The sequence below is a fragment of the Anarhichas minor genome, unplaced genomic scaffold (assembly GCF_050575085.1).
Source record: "Anarhichas minor isolate MPS153535 unplaced genomic scaffold, ASM5057508v1 ptg000021l, whole genome shotgun sequence".
Taxonomy (NCBI): domain Eukaryota; kingdom Metazoa; phylum Chordata; class Actinopteri; order Perciformes; family Anarhichadidae; genus Anarhichas; species Anarhichas minor.
Genome location: NW_027466467.1, coordinates 1,604,706 through 1,625,000, shown reverse-complemented (window position 1 = coordinate 1,625,000; position 20,295 = coordinate 1,604,706). Strand labels below are relative to the sequence as shown.

General features: G+C 42.0%; 1 protein-coding gene across 1 annotated transcript in view; it reads left to right on the top strand.

Moving 5' to 3' along the window:
• rnf123 (ring finger protein 123) overlaps positions 1 to 20,295 on the top strand; it is a 105,659-nt gene that overhangs the window by 79,568 nt on the left and 5,796 nt on the right. The window contains 2 exon segments of the mRNA XM_076096003.1: positions 1,469 to 1,563; positions 20,186 to 20,271. Of these exon segments, the coding sequence (XP_075952118.1) occupies positions 1,469 to 1,563; positions 20,186 to 20,271 (181 nt within the window).

Below are 20,295 nucleotides of genomic sequence, written 5' to 3'. Positions count from 1 at the left end.
TGTAGAACTCAGATATATATATATATATATATTTTTTTTTTTCCCAATGTGACCTTTAGTCTTTGTGGTTCATATTTGGTGTTCCAGCTGAAACGGGATCTCTGAGTGTTTCCTAGATGTCATTATTTGCAGACTGTGCGTCTCACACTGATCCTGTATCAGCCCTCAGATCGTCTAGCGTAGGAACGATTACAGCAGCGCACATCACATACGATCACACGGTCCTGTTCTGTTTGTTTACACGCCTCTCCAGCTCACACATTACACATGTCATATAATTATGTTTTTATGCTATTGCACTTTTTGTTTTATTGTAATGCACCAGTCACCAAGTCACACACCTCATATGTGCAAACATGGTTTGAAATAAACCGTTTCCGATTCTGATGATAAGTTTGTCTTTTAGGACATTTTAAGTGCAGCATATCATTTCCCCCAAAACATACTTTAACAGAAATTCATAAACTCACAGTACAGAGGCTGCAGCTAATAAATGAACCAGGTAATTAAAAAAGGGCCATAATACGATTAGAAATACAATAGAGGACAATGAATAGATAGATTAATCATGTTTGTACTTTTCTGAATGCTACAAACATTATTAATCTATTTATTCAAACAAACCAACAACAACCAAATTCCCCCTTTCTTGAGCTAATATCTCCATAAAAGGTACTTAATGAATTTTTCCAGCTAATGAATACTGTCTGAATACTATTTAGAAAACTTGACATAAAGATGGAAATATCTCATCTTGACTTTTTTTAATGAATTATCTTATTTTGAGAAGTTAAATTCTTCTATTTTTGCTACAAATTATTTTTCCTTTTATTTAAATAGTTCCAACTTTATATTCATATTTCATATTTGTTGTGTGTCTCCCGCTGTAGTTTGTTGAATCCAGCAGGTGAACAGTCGTCAGTAATAGCTCTTAAATAACTGCATCTATAGAATTTATTATTTTACATCATAAATTAAAACATTCAGAATGATTTGAATGAAGTGGTTTGAAGTATGAAATTCTTTGGGGCAAAATTTGATTTAAATCCATAACCGTGAACAAACAGTGTCCATACTTTAACAGTTTGAAACATTCAGAATTATGTTCGTTCTACTCTGCTGCTCGATTTCTGTTTTGGATTTGTTGTGTCAGTCGTTCATGTCGGCAAATATTTAATTACAACGTTCACAGTTCATCGTCTATCTTGAGATGCAAGATAGATGAATCTTGCATCTTGAGATGTGATGAATGGCTGATTCTTTTCCTCAGTGTTTGTATTTTATCAGAATCAGCGGTGATTCTGTTGCAACTGCTTTTAGAAGCGTATGAAGCATAAAATGTGACCCTGATGGACTCCACAGGTCCAACACCTGCTGAGAAATAATTACATGAAGAATAATTACAGAACGTGTTGACTAGTCTGTGTGTGTGTGTGTGTGTGTGTGTGTGTGTGTTTTCCACCAACAGACACGGACTACATCAGCGAGGAGGAGAAACAGAAGGTGGAGCTGATGTTGACGTTTCTCACCGAAGAATCCAAACAGGCAGCAGCCAGCACAGCTGTGAGTACAAACATACAAACAGCAGCGTGGTCATGTTCATGTTCATGAGACTCGTGCAGCAGCTTGTTACTCCGTTTGTTGTATCCTGAAACGTGTAGCGGTAAATGCAGGTTGTGTTTTATGTTTGTCTCGGGCAGAAATGTAATCGCTTGTGTTTCAGGATTTGTTAGCGCAAATTGAGAGAATTCTCAGATTGACAGTTAACAAACCTCTCAGACAACAGTCAGGGAGGTTTAGGAAACAGGATATTATTGTAGCAGGAGAGCCGGTGAAGGAGGCAGTTTGGTTCCAGACCAGACGGCAACCTCCGGTTCTGCCAAGTGAAGCTAATGCGGAAGTATCTTAAACCTGCATTCTCTCTACTGATCACCAGGGGGCGACTCCTCTGGTTGTATAGAAGTCTATGAGAAAATGACTCTACTTCTCTCTTGATTTATTACCTCAGTAAACATTGTAAACATGAGTTTATGGTCTCAATCTCTAGTTTCAAGTCTTCTTCAACACAGCATGATGTTCATTTAGTACATTATGGTCCATTTAGAGTCAAACAGACCATAAAGCAGGGGACGCTTTAGGGCGGGGCTACACGGTGATTGACAGGTCTCTACCAGAGACGTATACAGCGTCTCTACGTCACTCCTCCTCAGTCCAGATATGGTCACTTCTGTTTACCGGTTGCAAAAAAACCAACATGCCGTAATCCAAGATGGCGGCGAACTCGAGGCTTCAAAACATCAGTCCACAAACCAATGGGCGACGTCACGATGACCACGCCCACTTCTTATAGACAGTCTACGGTTTAGACAGCCTGCTGCCCTTGAGCATGAAGCTGGTCAACTCAGGACAAAAGCATTTCCTCCTCCGCAGTGGAAACCCAATCCTTTACTCTCCCTTTCAGACTCCACCACAGAGACAAACTGTCCGGAGAAAGGATTTATTATTGATGAGGGAAGGAGGAGGAGAAAAAGAGAGAGAGAAAGGGAAGAGATGGAGGGGAAAGTGGTATAAACCACTTTTCTTGCTGTCTTTTTTTGTTGCTACGTCACGCTTCAACAACTAGCCGATCAAACTTCTTCGACGATGTTATTAGAATATCCTGCCGTAGTGAACAGCTTCTGTTCATGCGGAGGACGGACCGTAGATGTGGAGCGATAGCGAAGCAAAGTAGATTGCTCGGTAGATTGAAGTGCAGCGAGTCCAGAGCCTGAGGAGCATTTGCACAAAGCCACTAATGGTTCTCCGCTGAGAGGAGATGCACTCTGCTCTCACTTGGCTCGAGCTGGGAAATTACTTTCTCTTTAATGTTGGAGTTCTGCACGTGATTGGAAAGTATTCTCAAGTCCAATCACTCCGACTAATAAACGGTGTACAGCTGTGAGGCAGCAGTCATTTGTTCCTGCAGAGCGGCTGCTGAGGTTGAATTAAACATTGTCCGTGTGTTTAATACACAGTGGAGATGGACGGTAATGAGACGACTGTGCTCTTAAGAAAGAGCAACACACTTCTAGAATCTTATTATTATTCTATTATATGTGAAGGAACAACCCCAGAAAAACGATATTAGAGATGTATTTAACATATTTTTAGATTCATGGAGTTATAGATTGTTATATATTAAACAAAGTATTACCATAATTTAAATTAATGAAACCAAAAAACTTTTCATGGACCCCCTGGAATATTATGTTCCTCCTGAAAATAAGAAATAAAATACATTTCAGTTTCTGAGTTTAAAGTACAGCGAAATAAAGCACCTTGTTTTCTGCACAATGCTGTGAAGAGTTGGAATCACAGAACGCTGCACACTGACCTGAAGGTTCCCCCGTCAGACATCACTTGATGACGTTCTGAACATGAAGTTCAGCCTCGGCGTTAACGCTGCCCTGTGGGGACGTTGACCTAGCAACAGAGGACAGATGTCATGTGTACAGAATGAACAACATAAGAGTTACAACACAGTCGATGCGTACGACAGAAAGGGTTCATATCAGGAGAGTAGTGAGCAGAATAATGACTACTAGTAATAACAGCAGCCGTGGATATAGATGAATAATAATGATGATAAAAGCGTGAATGATATCAATAATAGGAATAGAAATGTGACTAATAATAATAATCATCCACATTTTATATAGTCATAAAATAAAATATAAATCCTGCTCAGGCTTTCTATCTCTTTTCTTTATTCGTGTAGTGTGTGCATATGTAGTCATGTCTACATCCTGCATATGCACAGTAATAAGTATCACTAAGTCATATGCATGATAACCAATAATCTGTCTTTTTTCACATAGACGTCTGTATCTTGTAATTGTCCATATTTGCTATTTTAACTTTAAGAGAGAGTCGTTTTGCACTTTTCCACTGATTCACAGGTGGCCGTAACAAAGACAGTGAAGAAGAAGAAGACTTAACGTAAACAACGCAGAATATATATTTATTTAAATCTGCTTTTCAAATGTTCTACGAGGAAGGAAATGTTTGTTAGAGCTCAAGGAAACACACAAAGGAAGGCAGAAGGAGCTGAAGGATTCATTTGTTAGAGAAGCAGAGAGAGTCTCGTGTGACAGAAAGAGGAGCTGGTCCTGTTTGTGATTCTCGATGCACCTTCAGCTGCCTGTTTGTTATCGAATTAAATCATCAGACTGTTTGAAAAGCTGTCGGGCGTCTGAGCGCTCTTTACTCTGAATGTTTTCCGTAGACGATTAACACGCAAGTACACAGATATTCCAAACTGCTCTGCGGGTTCACAAATCCATCAGCACTCGGAGGACGGCCGCTCTCTCTCGGTTGCTTACGTTTGCCAAGACAACAGCTCGGGGTGTCAGGGCAACCAGATCCACGGCGTTAAAGCTCTAATGATTTCCCCTCAAAATGGGGGAGAGGGGGGGGGGGGAGAGAGAATGAACAGAGGAACAGGAGGAGAGACGAGTGTCTGATGACCTTTATGTTAAGTCTGCCGAGGTTCTTCCAGCTGAGAGCTGCGTGTTCACACTGGATGTGATCAGTAGTGTTTCTGGCCTGTGGTGGACTAGAACGAAATAATGTTTTACCATAAAGATGAAACAGTCAACACCTCATATTCTACCCGGGGACGACTCCTCACAATCTGTGGTCCGACGAGACGAAGAACTCACTTTCTTTCTGATCTGATCTCGTCGATTTCTTCTCGGCGGGATAAACTGAAAGATCATCGGCTGTAAAGAGCGAGCAGCTAACAGGGAATCTAGGATTGTGTTTATTGGTGCTGCAGCAATCTTATATTCCACGTCTGAAATCAGTCATATATATATATATATCAGATATATATATATATATGCATTTATCTCTGGTGGTCTCTCAGTGTGCGGCCGTACCTACAGAAGACAGTTATTCGTGTGAAACAAGAAGTCAACGTTGATTTATTTTAACTTCTGGACTTCAGTGACGGCACTTCTGTAGTTATTTTCACCCAAATCACGATCTTCTTCTAAACCTAACTAAGCTGTTTCCTGTGACGACGGGAGTTTTTTTTTGAAAAAGACTGTTTGCATTCTGGAGCTTCAGAGAAAAAACGCATCAAAAATGAGGAGAAACTCTTTCGTAAGATATCGTACGGACCGATGTACGAGGACACGTTGCATTGTGGACTATTTCAGACACGTTCTTCACTTCGAATGTTCGAATGTTGATCGAGATCGCCATTTTGGCTTCCCACAATTACATGAATACGATCGACTGTGATTTTGTCATTGACGCCGCGTGCTCCAGAAACCCAGCCGGCCACCAGGAGGGAGATCCAGATGTTTTGGCTTCACTTTTGGGGAGCCGTCACACCAGCTGTGTGCGTGCACCCCGCAGAGGTGGCCTGTGGAAAAACTTTGCTAAATGATGCAGCTGCAATCCAGACTAGAAAAGTAATATACGATATACTTTATATCATTCTTTCAACAAGAATAAACCATATTTTAAGTCTCGTTTTGATGCAAAGATTTATACATTAAAAGTAATTTAGCACAACATGGAAGTTAAAGCAGTGAACTGTTTATATATAAATTTGAAAGACTATTTCGTCCCGACAATCAATGAATAATAATAATAATCGAGATAATCTTTTTGGCCATAATCGTGCAGCTCCAGTCCTCACTCCGGTACATGTTGAGTCCGTCTGGTAACGTCGTACGTATAGGAGCTAATGAATCCTCCTGCACATCTCCAGTCAACACACAACTGTCTGCGTTTATGAAGATACACACAAATACATATTTAATCTTTGGACACAGTGTAAGACATTGTGTTAGTAAGCCGATTTAGCATTTATTATCCGCAAGGAAAATAAATGTGTTTAATAAAACAGCTGAGGGAAGAAATACTGTTATTAGTTTTCAGTTAAAGAAGAAATCTCCTTCAGCCCGTTATGTCAGCTCAGCGTAATTTTAAAGATGAGTTTTCATTAAATATTTGTTCTCCTGTGCTACAAGTGTACAAACATAATAAATCCTCCAAGAAAGTCTCAATCACACGAGCAGAACAACAGTTTAGTCGCCTTAAATGTTCAAATTCACATTTCATTGTCTGTAAATCGTGAGAAGAGTCGGAATTATGTGTAAATGATGAATTACATCTTTGTTTTATGCAAGAAAACATGTTAAATCATTTATAAGTGAGACCAAATAAATGCACTTAAACAGAGTTAACGGACTTCCTCATCTGTTTCATTTCCTCTCATCAGTTAAACAAACTAGCTTTTCATATTAAATACAACGTTATGAGTAATGTACAGTTATCACAACAATACGGACGATGCATTTTGTTGAGGATTTTCTCAACGCATAAAGGAACAATTCATCTAAAAAGTGACTAAAGCTGTCAGGCAGATGTAGTGGAGTAAAAACTGCAATATTAGATGAGGTGGAAGAGAAGTATGAAGTAGCAGAAATTTGAAATACTCAAGTAAAGTACAAACATCTCAAATTTGTACGTAAGTGCAGTACTTAAATACATGTTTTCTCTTACTTTCCACCACTGGACAAACCTGAAGACGAGTTGTTTCCTTCAGAAGTCTGAATAAGTTTGTTTTAACCGTCAGTCCGAAACACAGCAAAGATAACTTAGGTTACACGGTAACCACAGGTTAACATTATGATTGATCATATCTACTGGTTCTTACCTGTTTGTTTGTGTGCATGTAAACTTACTAATTGAGACTGAGATCTCCTCTACAACACAGACGTAGAAACACAACTCTGTCTCCTTTATACGTACATTCCATATGTATACTACTTATGTTTTATCAAATATTATTGTGGGGAACAATGTGAAAAGGTGCTGGACTTTGAGTCCAGAGACCGAGGTTCACCTCAGTAAACAGTTAACACATCTCGTCTTCATGTATTAAACCAAACTGTGATCTTTGTGAACCCTAAACCAAGAGCCGTGAGCGTCTCAACATAAATCACCCACTTATTTGACATTTCAAAATGTGTGCATGTGCTGAACACGGTGCGGCGAACTGACGAGCAGTGTTTCCAAGTGGGCTGTTTATCTGCGGGTCATCTGGAGTCCTGAGATCTGAAGCTCGTCCTCTTCTAAGAAACAATCTCATTTCCTTTATGTCCAGAAGCGAGAGACGTGAGATGAAGTGAGCCCCGACTGAGCAGCTCTGCATGACCTTTCATTATTACTGTGTGTGTGTGTGTGTGTGTGTGTGTGTGTGTGTGTGTGTGTGTGTGTGTGTGTGTGTGTGTGTGTGTGTGTGTGTGTGTGTGTGTGTGTGTGTGTGTGTGTGTGTGTGTGTGTGTGTGTGTGTGTGTGTGTGTGTGTGTGTGTGTGTGTGAGATGAGAGATGAGAGATGGAGTTAACTCTAAAGAAACTTTGGTCATTAATTCCCAAATTTACCTTTTTCAGTAAAACCAGACTTTGGTCTTTTGGACGTTTTGTGACATTTTCTACGTACACCTCTAGTGCCATGTGTACATTTGTCCCGTTGCATGCATACACTTTTCATAATAAACTTCTGCGTTTGGATGAACCAACACGTTTAGTTTAAGGCAACAAAAACACTCGGTCAGGTTTAGGACAAAGGAGGTTTTGGTTAAATAACGTTTTTTGGTAGTTAAGTGGGCTTCTTTACGTACGACATGTAAGCGAAGTACGTTACGTAACTCAAGTGTTTATAATAAGACAGCGCTGACTTTAGGTTTCAGGCCCCGACACAAACAGTGGCTTCCTGGGTGAAAGTCCTGCATTTGTCTTTAGACTACGTCACATGACTTCCTGGCTCAGACCCGTCTAAACCTGCCAAATTTGAGACCTGAACCTGACCAAAGTCTGAGGCTATATTTTCTGTTAATACTTCCACATTTGCTGCTTTGGAAATACTTTCTTACACATAACAATCAGACAACACGCAGAATATGGCATACAGATGCTACTAACTGATACGACAGGTTTAGTGGCCGTACTAACACCGCATCAACTACCGGCATGCACCGCTACAGCTCAGTGTTGGGTCCTGGGTTCTACTACGACGCCCTCGGTGCTCAACAGAAGAGTAAACAAGCAGAAAATATCTATTTTAGTCTTCGTGTTCTGGCTGTTGTTTCATTATTTTTTCAACATATCGTGTTTCTGAACGCCGCTTCGTCGTCCTGATCTGGAACAATCCAACCAGATGGTGAGGTCGTCTTTATCCAACAACAACAAACGTGGCAGATGGACGGTCAGCAGAGAGGACGCAGTCGACACTTTATTAGCTTCGTTTTTTTCTACGGACGGTTTCACTTTTTTACAAATGTTGTGCCATCTGTGGAGGAAGATATCTCTAGATGTCTCCAGGAAGTGGACAGGCTTCAGGTTCAGGACTGAGTGCAGAGGACAGCAACGTGTATTTAATGACATGGAGGTTGTCTGTATAAAGGGGGAACTCTAAGCAGCTCTTCCTGAGATTGATGCCTTTGATGCGGCAGCGAGAGATGTTTCCTGGTCAGTAGGTCCGAACAGTCTGTAATATTTCCCTTTTTATATGCGTGACCTTCATCTGGTTTCTGCCCACTCAGCACAGAATGTGACGGCTGCAGCCGGACAGAAGCACTCTGCACATTCAGGAGAACATGCAGTTTGTCTTGTACAGACACTTTGAACCGTCCTGACTCAGCTTCAGCCTCCACAGCTTCCAAACACACACAGTCCATTACACGTCTACACACACACACACACACACACAGTTACACACACAGTCCATTACACGTCTACATACACACACACACACACACACACACACAGTCCATTACACGTCTACATACACACACACACACACACAGTCCATTACACGTCTACACACACACACACACACACACACACACACACACACACACACACAGTCCATTACACGTCTACACGCACACACACACACACACACACACACACACAGTCCATTACATGTCTACACACACACACACAGTTACACACACACACACACTCTGTCTCTCTCTGTCGCTCTCTCTGTCTCTCTCTCTCTCTCTCTCTGAGACGTCCACGTTGTCTCTCTCTCTCTCTCTCTGAGACGTCCACGTTCTCTCTCTCTCTCTCTCTCTCTGAGACGTCCACGTTGTCTCTCTCTCTGTCTCTCTGAGACGTCCACATTCTCTCTCTCTCTCTCTCTCTCTGAGACGTCCACGTTCTCTCTCTCTCTCTCTCTGAGACGTCCATGTTCTCTCTCTCGCTCTCTCTCGCTCTCTCTCTCTCTCTCTCTCTCTCTCTCTGAGACGTCCACGTTCTCTCTCTCTGAGACGTCCACATTCTCTCTCTCTCTCTCTCTCTCTGAGACGTCCACGTTCCCTCTCTCTCTCTCTCTCTCTGAGACGTCCACGTTCTCTCTCTCTCTCTCTCAGACGTCCACGTTCTCTCTCTCTCTCTCTCTCTGAGACGTCCACGTCCTCTCTCTCTCTCTCTCTGAGACGTCCACGTTTTCTCTCTCTCTCTCTCTCTCTCTCAGACGTCCACGTTCTCTCTCTCTCTCTCTCTCTCTGAGACGTCCACGTTCTCTCTCTCTCTCTCTCTCTGAGACGTCCACGTCCTCTCTCTCTCTCTCTCTGAGACGTCCACGTTCTCTCTCTCTCTCTCTCTCTCTCTCAGACGTCCACGTTCTCTCTCTCTCTCTCTCTCTCTGAGACGTCCACGTTCTCTTCAGGGTGAACTGCTATAACTTTGACGATACTCTGGCTTTTCATCAGGTCAAAGATTCATCATGTCACTCTTTCAACATTCACGTACTCACGGCGGATAGTAAAAAAAAAACATTCTTTCTTGTCAAAACATTGTCCCTATTTGTTACCCACAATGCAGCTCTCCCTCTGACAGATTGTGATGTGTTATGCTAGCCTGCATTCTCGTGAAATCTCAGGAACGTCTTCAGCAAATGTCGTCAAATGTTGCACTCGCGTCGATCACTCGCTCTCAAGGTTGAGCTGATTAGAATGTCACTGTGACCTCATTAAACACGCTTCTTTTGTGCTATAACTGAGGAATTAAAATGCAAATTATGACATTTCGGACACATTTGGATGTGAAATCAACCTTGAGGCCGTAACTCTCGTTTACTTTTCAAACCCACACCGACTCAAGAAACATCCCCAACATCTGGAAACACCTGGAAAATCTCTGAGGTTCAGTTTTAATTCATGACAAAATACCAACGACATTCCCGTCGGCCTCCTCTTTACTCCTGGTATGATTCCTAATTTAAGAGCTCTCCTCTCCTCCTCATCATGATCGTCTCTCACTCTCATCTGTTGATGTTTGGCTCTTTCTCCTTCACAAGCTGCCACTCTTATTTATTTTTGGCCTCCCTTCGACTCGCCCTGACACCAGACACACATTCCTCTTTATGTATTTAATGTATTTTAAGATTCAGATGATCGCTGGCTCCCCGAGCGCCTGCACCAATCGCATCACCCCTGTCCTCCTCTGGGCCCCCCCACTCTCAAACCATCAGGACTCTGTTTCTGGCTCAAACATGCACATGTGCAGCCTGCAGGGTGAACACACACACACACACACACACACACACACACACACACACACACACACACACACACACACACATTAACACAGGCCTCTATGTGACAGATTGCGTTGTGATATTTATTTTAGTCCTGCACTCGACAGTCTCTCTGAACTCAGCTGTGACTGAACGCCTGGAGGGAATTTATTTTTGAATTGAGCACAAATAGATGAACTGATTCGGGTTCGGTGGTCAAAGGTCACTGTGACTTCACAAAAACACATTTTTGGCCGTAATCCAAAGACTTTACATGAATGTCTAATAGGATGAAATGACCGAGTGATGTAAACTAGTTCTAGTTCGTAATTGCCTCCAATGAGAACATTGCTGCTGATGCAAAGTGTCGTAACCACCGCTCTGTTTTATTAGGGCCGGACCAAATGCTTCCTTTTCTCACATTTGAAGCTTCTATTCTATTCAATCTGTGTAAAGTACTTCGTCAGATTATTTTCTATTAAATATAACTTCTTTACTGAATATACATGTGTGGGTATTTAAGTCTAAATGTAGCTTCTCTGTCTTTTTGCACCTCTTTGTAATTTTGAGTCCTTGTGGCTGTTATGAGTCTTTTGGTCATTTTGTGACTCTTGTGGTTGTTTTCTGTGAATCCATGCATTCACAGAGGACAGTTCTTCCTGAAATGTGACTCACTTGATCTTCCGGCACTCTGACTGTGTTGGTCTGTGTACACACTGATAAACAGCCTGCAGAAACAGCACCTCCTGGTTCTCCCATTGTCACTTTCATCTGCACCTTTGCAGAAATACCGGATTCATGCAAATTGAACAGACGTGCAAAAAAAAAAAGTCTGTGCAGCCTTTAAATGTTGAAATGTTAAAATGAATGAAGCTTTGGACTATTTGGTACAGCCCTAGTTTCTGAATGTGTATGTTTGAAATGAATGAAATGTTAACTGTGCTCCAATAATTTACCTCTTCATTCAGTTTGTGGTTGTCTTCCGTCTCTTTGTGGTCGCTCATGCATTCACTGTGTCCAGGTGACAGTTCTGCCTCAGGGACATGTTGCTCACTCGATCTTCCTGTGTGCTGGTCTGTGTACACACTGATGAAACAACCTGCACAAGTGAACACCACCTCCTGGTACTTTCATCTCCACTGGCCTTGAATCAATGCAGAGATCTTTGTTGTATTTTCCGCCTCCCACTTCATCCTTCACTCTCTCATCTTTTCTGTTTCTGTCTCTGGTTTCGTCTTCATCCTTCACTCTCTCATCTTTTCTGTTTCTGTCTCTGGTTTCGTCTTCGTCCTTCACTCTCTCATCTTTTCTGTCTGTCTCTTGTTTCATCTTCATCCTTCACTCTCATCTTTTCTGTCTCAGTCTCTGGTTTCGTCTTCATCCTTCACTCTCTCATCTTTTCTGTCTCTGTCTCTTGTTTAGTCTTCATCCTTCACTCTCTCATCTTTTCTGTCTCAGTCTCTTGTTTCGTCTTCATCGTTCACTCTCTCATCTTTTCTGTCTCTGTCTCTTGTTTCGTCTTCATCCTTCAGTCTCTCATCTTTTCTGTCTCTGTCTCTGGTTTCGTCTTCGTCCTTCACTCTCTCATCTTTTCTGTCTGTCTCTTGTTTCATCTTCATCCTTCACTCATCTTTTCTGTCTCAGTCTCTGGTTTCGTCTTCGTCCTTCACTCTCTCATCTTTTCTGTCTCAGTCTCTTGTTTAGTCTTCATCCTTCACTCTCTCATCTTTTCTGTCTCAGTCTCTTGTTTCGTCTTCATCCTTCACTCTCTCATCTTTTCTGTTTCTGTCTCTGGTTTCGTCTTCATCCTTCACTCTCTCATCTTTTCTGTCTCAGTCTCTTGTTTCGTCTTCATCCTTCACTCTCTCATCTTTTCTGTCTCAGTCTCTTGTTTCGTCTTCATCCTTCACTCTCTCATCTTTTCTGTTTCTGTCTCTGGTTTCGTCTTCGTCCTTCACTCTCATCTTTTCTGTCTGTCTCTTGTTTCATCTTCATCCTTCACTCTCATCTTTTCTGTCTCAGTCTCTGGTTTCGTCTTCATCCTTCACTCTCTCATCTTTTCTGTCTCAGTCTCTGGTTTCGTCTTCGTCCTTCACTCTCTCATCTTTTCTGTCTCTGTCTCTTGTTTAGTCTTCATCCTTCACTCTCTCATCTTTTCTGTCTCAGTCTCTTGTTTCGTCTTCATCCTTCACTCTCTCATCTTTTCTGTCTCTGTCTCTTGTTTCGTCTTCATCCTTCAGTCTCTCATCTTTTCTGTCTCTGTCTCTGGTTTCGTCTTCGTCCTTCACTCTCTCATCTTTTCTGTCTGTCTCTTGTTTCATCTTCATCCTTCACTCTCATCTTTTCTGTCTCAGTCTCTGGTTTCGTCTTCGTCCTTCACTCTCTCATCTTTTCTGTCTCAGTCTCTTGTTTAGTCTTCATCCTTCACTCTCTCATCTTTTCTGTCTCAGTCTCTTGTTTCGTCTTCATCCTTCACTCTCTCATCTTTTCTGTCTCTGTCTCTTGTTTCGTCTTCATCCTTCACTCTCTCATCTTTTCTGTCTGTCTTTTGTTTAGTCTTCATCCTTCACTCTCTCATCTTTTCTGTCTCTGGTTTCGTCTTCATCCTTCACTCTCTCATCTTTTCTGTCTGTCTCTTGTTTCGTCTTCATCCTTCACTCTCATCTTTTCTGTCTCAGTCTCTTGTTTAGTCTTCATCCTTCACTCTCTCATCTTTTCTGTCTCTTGTTTCGTCTTCATCCTTCACTCTCTCATCTTTTCTGTCTCTGTCTCTTGTTTCGTCTTCATCCTTCAGTCTCTCATCTTTTCTGTCTCTGTCTCTGGTTTCGTCTTCGTCCTTCACTCTCTCATCTTTTCTGTCTGTCTCTTGTTTCATCTTCATCCTTCACTCATCTTTTCTGTCTCAGTCTCTGGTTTCGTCTTCGTCCTTCACTCTCTCATCTTTTCTGTCTCAGTCTCTTGTTTAGTCTTCATCCTTCACTCTCTCATCTTTTCTGTCTCAGTCTCTTGTTTCGTCTTCATCCTTCACTCTCTCATCTTTTCTGTTTCTGTCTCTGGTTTCGTCTTCATCCTTCACTCTCTCATCTTTTCTGTCTCAGTCTCTTGTTTAGTCTTCATCCTTCACTCTCTCATCTTTTCTGTCTCAGTCTCTTGTTTCGTCTTCATCCTTCACTCTCTCATCTTTTCTGTTTCTGTCTCTGGTTTCGTCTTCGTCCTTCACTCTCATCTTTTCTGTCTGTCTCTTGTTTCATCTTCATCCTTCACTCTCATCTTTTCTGTCTCAGTCTCTGGTTTCGTCTTCATCCTTCACTCTCTCATCTTTTCTGTCTCAGTCTCTGGTTTCGTCTTCGTCCTTCACTCTCTCATCTTTTCTGTCTCTGTCTCTTGTTTAGTCTTCATCCTTCACTCTCTCATCTTTTCTGTCTCAGTCTCTTGTTTCGTCTTCATCCTTCACTCTCTCATCTTTTCTGTCTCTGTCTCTTGTTTCGTCTTCATCCTTCAGTCTCTCATCTTTTCTGTCTCTGTCTCTGGTTTCGTCTTCGTCCTTCACTCTCTCATCTTTTCTGTCTGTCTCTTGTTTCATCTTCATCCTTCACTCTCATCTTTTCTGTCTCAGTCTCTGGTTTCGTCTTCGTCCTTCACTCTCTCATCTTTTCTGTCTCAGTCTCTTGTTTAGTCTTCATCCTTCACTCTCTCATCTTTTCTGTCTCAGTCTCTTGTTTCGTCTTCATCCTTCACTCTCTCATCTTTTCTGTCTCTGTCTCTTGTTTCGTCTTCATCCTTCACTCTCTCATCTTTTCTGTCTGTCTTTTGTTTAGTCTTCATCCTTCACTCTCTCATCTTTTCTGTCTCTGGTTTCGTCTTCATCCTTCACTCTCATCTTTTCTGTCTCAGTCTCTTGTTTAGTCTTCATCCTTCACTCTCTCATCTTTTCTGTCTCAGTCTCTTGTTTAGTCTTCATCCTTCACTCTCTCATCTTTTCTGTCTCTGGTTTCGTCTTCATCCTTCACTCTCATCTTTTCTGTCTCAGTCTCTTGTTTAGTCTTCATCCTTCACTCTCATCTTTTCTGTCTCTGGTTTCGTCTTCGTCCTTCACTCTCTCATCTTTTCTGTCTCTGGTTTCGTCTTCATCCTTCACTCTCTCATCTTTTCTGTCTCAGTCTCTTGTTTAGTCTTCATCCTTCACTCTCTCATCTTTTCCATCTGTCTCTTGTTTAGTCTTCATCCTTCACTGTCATCTTTTCTGTCTATGGTTTCGTCTTCATCCTTCACTCTCTCATCTTTTCTGTCTCAGTCTCTTGTTTAGTCTTCATCCTTCACTCTCTCATCTTTTCCATCTGTCTCTTGTTTAGTCTTCATCCTTCACTCTCATCTTTTCTGTCTCTGTCTCTTGTTTCGTCTTCATCCTTCACTCTCTCATCTTTTCCATCTGTCTCTTGTTTCGTCTTCATCCTTCACTCTCTCATCTTTTCCATCTGTCTCTTGTTTAGTCTTCATCCTTCACTCTCTCATCTTTTCTGTCTGTCTCTTGTTTCGTCTTCGTCCTTCACTCTCATCCTTTCTGTCCCTCTCTTCATCTCCCCCTTTTGAACTCTGTTTGACTTTTGGATTATAACACATTTTGCGATGGAAAGGATAAAAGGCTTACAGAGACTTTTGAATTGTGCGACTTCAAATTTCATCTAATTGACAGCTGGATTAAGGGGCTCTATTGCACTTTGATGTATCCGTATTCCTGACGGTAGGACTGACTCCTGACACCTGGTTTGGACTCTGAGCTAAATTAATATTTGATTAAGTCTTTTATATTTCGTCTCTGCGTCAGAGTGATTTCCTTTTTGTTTGAATGTCTCTTGTAGGTTGTTGTCAGCCGTCTGTTTCAGACGCAACTGTCGAGTCACATTAAGAACTTCCTCAGAACCAGATGTGTGAACCTCATACAGATGTGTCCAACGAGTAGAGATGACTGTAATTGATGCAGCTACAAACAAGTCTTTTGACGAGAAATCTGTCCATCTTTATAAAAGGAAAAGTGATTTCATGTCATCTAATCGTCTTTACAAACTTGACTAAATTTAACTGAATGGTTTCTGTTTTGTAGATTATAACCTTTATTTTAATAACATTTAATGACTATTTCCAACATATAACAAGTTCTCCAGGATCTGTATTACCGATGCACGGTGTGAGTACACTGATCGTTAGTATGTACAGGAGCAGAGTGAAAGCCACTGAGTGAAACCTCTTGAGGAGATGAGACACGTGGGAGGGATCGGCTGATTACAAAATATAATATAGCAGATATCGTGCCTTTAAATGAGGCAGAATAAAGAGAGACTCAGTGGAGCAGAAGGTGTCGGTTTGCTTATGTGAAGGTGGAAGTAGGTGAGCTTAAAGACTGACCAGGACTCAAAGACTCTAAAATCTACATGAATGAAGGAAACAGAGTTCAGAACAAAGTCGGAAGACTGGTTTCCGGATTATTTGTTTGGTCTATAAATTCAGAGCATGAGGTGATAAAATAGTTTGTTTTGACCGTCCAACAGTCCAAAACTCACAAAAACACATTCTGTTTATTATCTCATAAGACAAAAGGAAACTGCAGCAAATCTTCACATTTGAGAAGCTGGAAACAACTGCTTTTTAGCTTGAAATGGTTACTTGGTTATCAAAACGATTGCCGATTAATGTTCAATATATTTACTTTCCAGTTTATGGATCTTATTTCATTTTTAACCTTCATGTTTCCAGGATATTTCCATTGAGATTCAAAATATCTTTACAAGTGAGTCTCGGCCAAGTGAGCCGCATTACAGTTTCACATAAAAACACAAATAACAAATAAGACAGTTACAAAATAAATGTACTATTAAAAACATTGCAACGCTAATTATTTATATGAATTATAAATAAAATGGGACCTAATATGGACCCTTGAGGGACACCGTTTTTTAAATTAATTAAAAAAGCTAGAAAATAGACCATCACCGTGGACACTATGTTGTGCCACTCAAGTCATTTTCAAACCATCAAACAGACGACAGCCTTCATCGGTTTTATTTTCTAAAACCAGACTGTAAGTCATTAAGATATAAATGATAAAACCTCTTTTAATTGGGACTTAAATCTCTTCTAAACCCTTTGCTAACAATGAAAGTTTAGATTTTGGCCTTTAGTTGTTGGGGTTGGATGGACGAGGAATCCAACATTTCTGCATCTGTGTTCATGTTGTTGGTCCAATTAAATTAGTCAGAACGAAATCCTCCATCTCAAGAGAGGAACACTAAATGTTCATCTCTCGCTTTAAAAGCAAAAGCTACTAAAATAGAAAGGGAGTAGTTGCTGTCGGAGGTGTTGATGTTTTATTCACAGTAGAAAAGAGGCGAGAAAAGAAGAGAACATCACAGATTGGCTTCTGACAGCAGATCATTTCTTCATTGATATTCTGCGGTCAAACTGCTGCAGACGCTAAACGATTACCTGCTCACACAAAGTCAGCTGGTCCGGTTAAAGCTGACAATGTGAGATGAATATCAACTGCAGGTGTCAAAAGGTCCAGCTGTTGAGAGACTTACATGAGCAATCAACGGAGAAGGAGACCAGGTGTGAACATTGAAGAAGTGAAAGCAAAGGGGGGGGGGGGGGGGGGGGGATTGAGATTGATGAAGAGGAGAAGGAAAGAAAGAAACTGGAGCATTGATGAATGAATGGGAGTGAAGAAAGTCTAATAGCATGACAGGCAGACAAAGAACTGCTGCTGGTAGAGAAGAGGACAAAGAGAGCAGCAGAAGAAGACAAAGTACGACTCTCGAGTCTCTTTGTGGTCGTTTCAAGTCTTTGTGGTCGTTTTTAAGTGTCTTTTTTGAGTCTTTGTGGTAGTTCTTGAGTCTCTTTGTGGTCATTTGGAATCTCTGTGGTGGTTTTGACTCTGTGGTGGTTTTGAGTCTCTGTGGTGGTTTTGAGTCTATGCGGTGGTTTTGAGTCTCTGTGGTGGTTTTGACTCTGTGGTGGTTTTGAGTCTGTGCGGTGGTTTTGAGTCTCTGTGGTGGTTTTGAGTCTATGCGGTGGTTTTGAGTCTCTGCGGTGGTTTTGACTCTGGTGGTTTTGAGTCTGTGGTGGTTTTGAATCTGTGGTGGTTTTGAGTCTGTGCGGTGGTTTTGAGTCTCTGTGGTGGTTTTGACTCTGTGGTGGTTTTGAGTCTCTGTGGTGGTTTTGAGTCTATGCGGTGGTTTTGAGTCTCTGTGGTGGTTTTGACTCTGTGGTGGTTTTGAGTCTGTGCGGTGGTTTTGAGTCTCTGTGGTGGTTTTGAGTCTATGCGGTGGTTTTGAGTCTCTGTGGTGGTTTTGACTCTGTGGTGGTTTTGAGTCTGTGCGGTGGTTTTGAGTCTCTGTGGTGGTTTTGAGTCTATGCGGTGGTTTTGAGTCTCTGCGGTGGTTTTGACTCTGGTGGTTTTGAGTCTGTGGTGGTTTTGAATCTGTGGTGGTTTTGAGTCTGTGCGGTGGTTTTGAGTCTCTGTGGTGGTTTTGACTCTGTGGTGGTTTTGAGTCTGTGCGATGGTTTTGAGTCTCTGTGGTGGTTTTCCAGGAGGTTTCAGAGACGTCTGTCCACTGTAAAACACCTGAACTGCATGAAGACAGTTAAACCTCTTCAACCTCGAGACAGAAATCCTGATTTAACCTCTAATATAATAATAATATTCCACAAGCGCTCAATCAATCCTTCACCTGTAATTACGCTCTTTTCCCTCTTGCGTAATGTTCCAGCTCTGCAGCAGTTTGACAGCCAGTGAAGGTGCTGTGGGTGGTGAAGAGTGACGGGGGAGGAAAAAGGAAAGGTGGTACTTTATATGGAGGAGGTATAAAGGAGAGGATGAGGAGGGGGGGGGGGTGAAGACAGCGTTCTGTGTGGATACGACAGACGGGAGGAAAGTGAAAGTCGAAGATAGAAAGTAAAAGTTTCATCGGAAAAAACATGGAGAGCTCCTTTGAGACCTGAACCTCCTCACGTTAATCTGAAGATAATTAAACACGTCGCTCTCCATCATTGTTATGTTTGTATCATCTCAGTCTCAAATAAATCTGTTTAATAAACTATGAAACTATGTGAGAGAGGCCGTTAAACAGTAAAACTCTTAACATGCAGCATGAGAGTCAAGAGTCCTTCATGTGATGTCATCGAACAGGAAGCAGGAATGAGTCCTAAAATATGTAAATTACTTCCTGTTTTTTTAATGTGTTTTTTTGGATAAATGGCTGAAATAACACAAGATTAAGAGATTTTTAAGTTTTTGTCTACGATATGATGGTCCGTAAATATTCATCTGGTGGATTTAGATGTTTTACGTTTTTTTAAAAGAGTCTAAATGAGACGACTAAACGTTTTTGTGGCGGGAACCAGTGATGCTAAGTTCTGTTGGCCTACAAAAATACATCATCCTGCAGCACTCTATTTATTGTTTACAGCGTCTCCAATGTGAGAGGGAGGAGGAGGGGAGGAGGACAGAGAACAGAGGGAGGAAGGATGGAGGACAGAGAAGAGAGGAGGGGTGAAGGAGGGAGAGAGGAGAGAGGAGGAGGAGGTGGTTGGAGAAAAGAGGGATGATGAGTGGAGGAGGAGAGAGAGGAGGGATGGGCGAGAGAGAGAGGATGGAGGACGGAGAAGAGAGTAGGGGTAAAGCAGGGAGAAAGGAGAGAGGAGGAGGATGAGGAGGCGAGGTAGAGGAAAGGATGAGTGGAGGAGGGAGAAGAAAGGGAGGAGGAGAGAGAGTGGGGATGGGGAGAGAGTGGGGATGGGGGAGAGAGGTAGGAGGAGTTGAGGAGAGAGAAGAGATGGAGAAGAGAGAGGAGGAGGATGAGGAGGCTGGGTGGTGGAAAGAGGGCGGATGAGTGGAGGAGGGAGAAGAGAGGGAGGGGGAGAGAGGAAGGAAGGATGGAGGACGGAGAAGAGAGTAGAGGTGAAGGACGGAGAGAGGAGGACGAGGAGATTGGGTAAAGGACAGAAGGCAGGAGGAGAGAGAAGAGAGGGAGGGTGAGGAGAGAGAGTAGGGGGAGAGAGGGAGGAGGGTCTGAGTCAGTGAAAGTGAAGAAAGGTTGTGAAGCTAAAACATATGAAGTGAACAGATGGACGAAAAGTGAAGAAGAAGACTGAGAGAGGGTGTGAAGATGAGGATGATGGTGGTGGTGATGATGATGACGCCCTCCAGAAAGGCGTTTTTCTCGACACTTGTGGTGTTAACTCGACGTCCCATGATGCACTGGGGCTAAAGATACCAATAGGAAAGTCATGGTGTTATTCTGCTGATTAAAAAGAACAAATGTCTGGTTTCTCTTTTCAATAATGAGGCGGTTAAACAAACCTTCATGTATCGTCTTTGTCTTTAAAAGATGTTTTTATTAACACATTAATCTCTGAGCTTCACCGTGTTACCTTAAAGAGCCGGGCTAGCTGTTCCCCTCCGTTTCCAGTCTTTATGCTAAGCTACGCTAACATGCAAGAAAGAGAAGAAGAGGATTCACTAAATGTTGAGCTGTTCCTTTTATTATTATGATGATGATAAAAATGTTCCAGATGTTCTGACAAACTGATTTGTTTCTCCGTCATAGCCGACCAGTGAAGAAGACCTCTGCCCCATCTGCTACGCTCACTCCATCTCCGCCGTCTTCAAGCCCTGCTCCCACAAGTCCTGCAAGTGAGTCCAAACACACACACACAC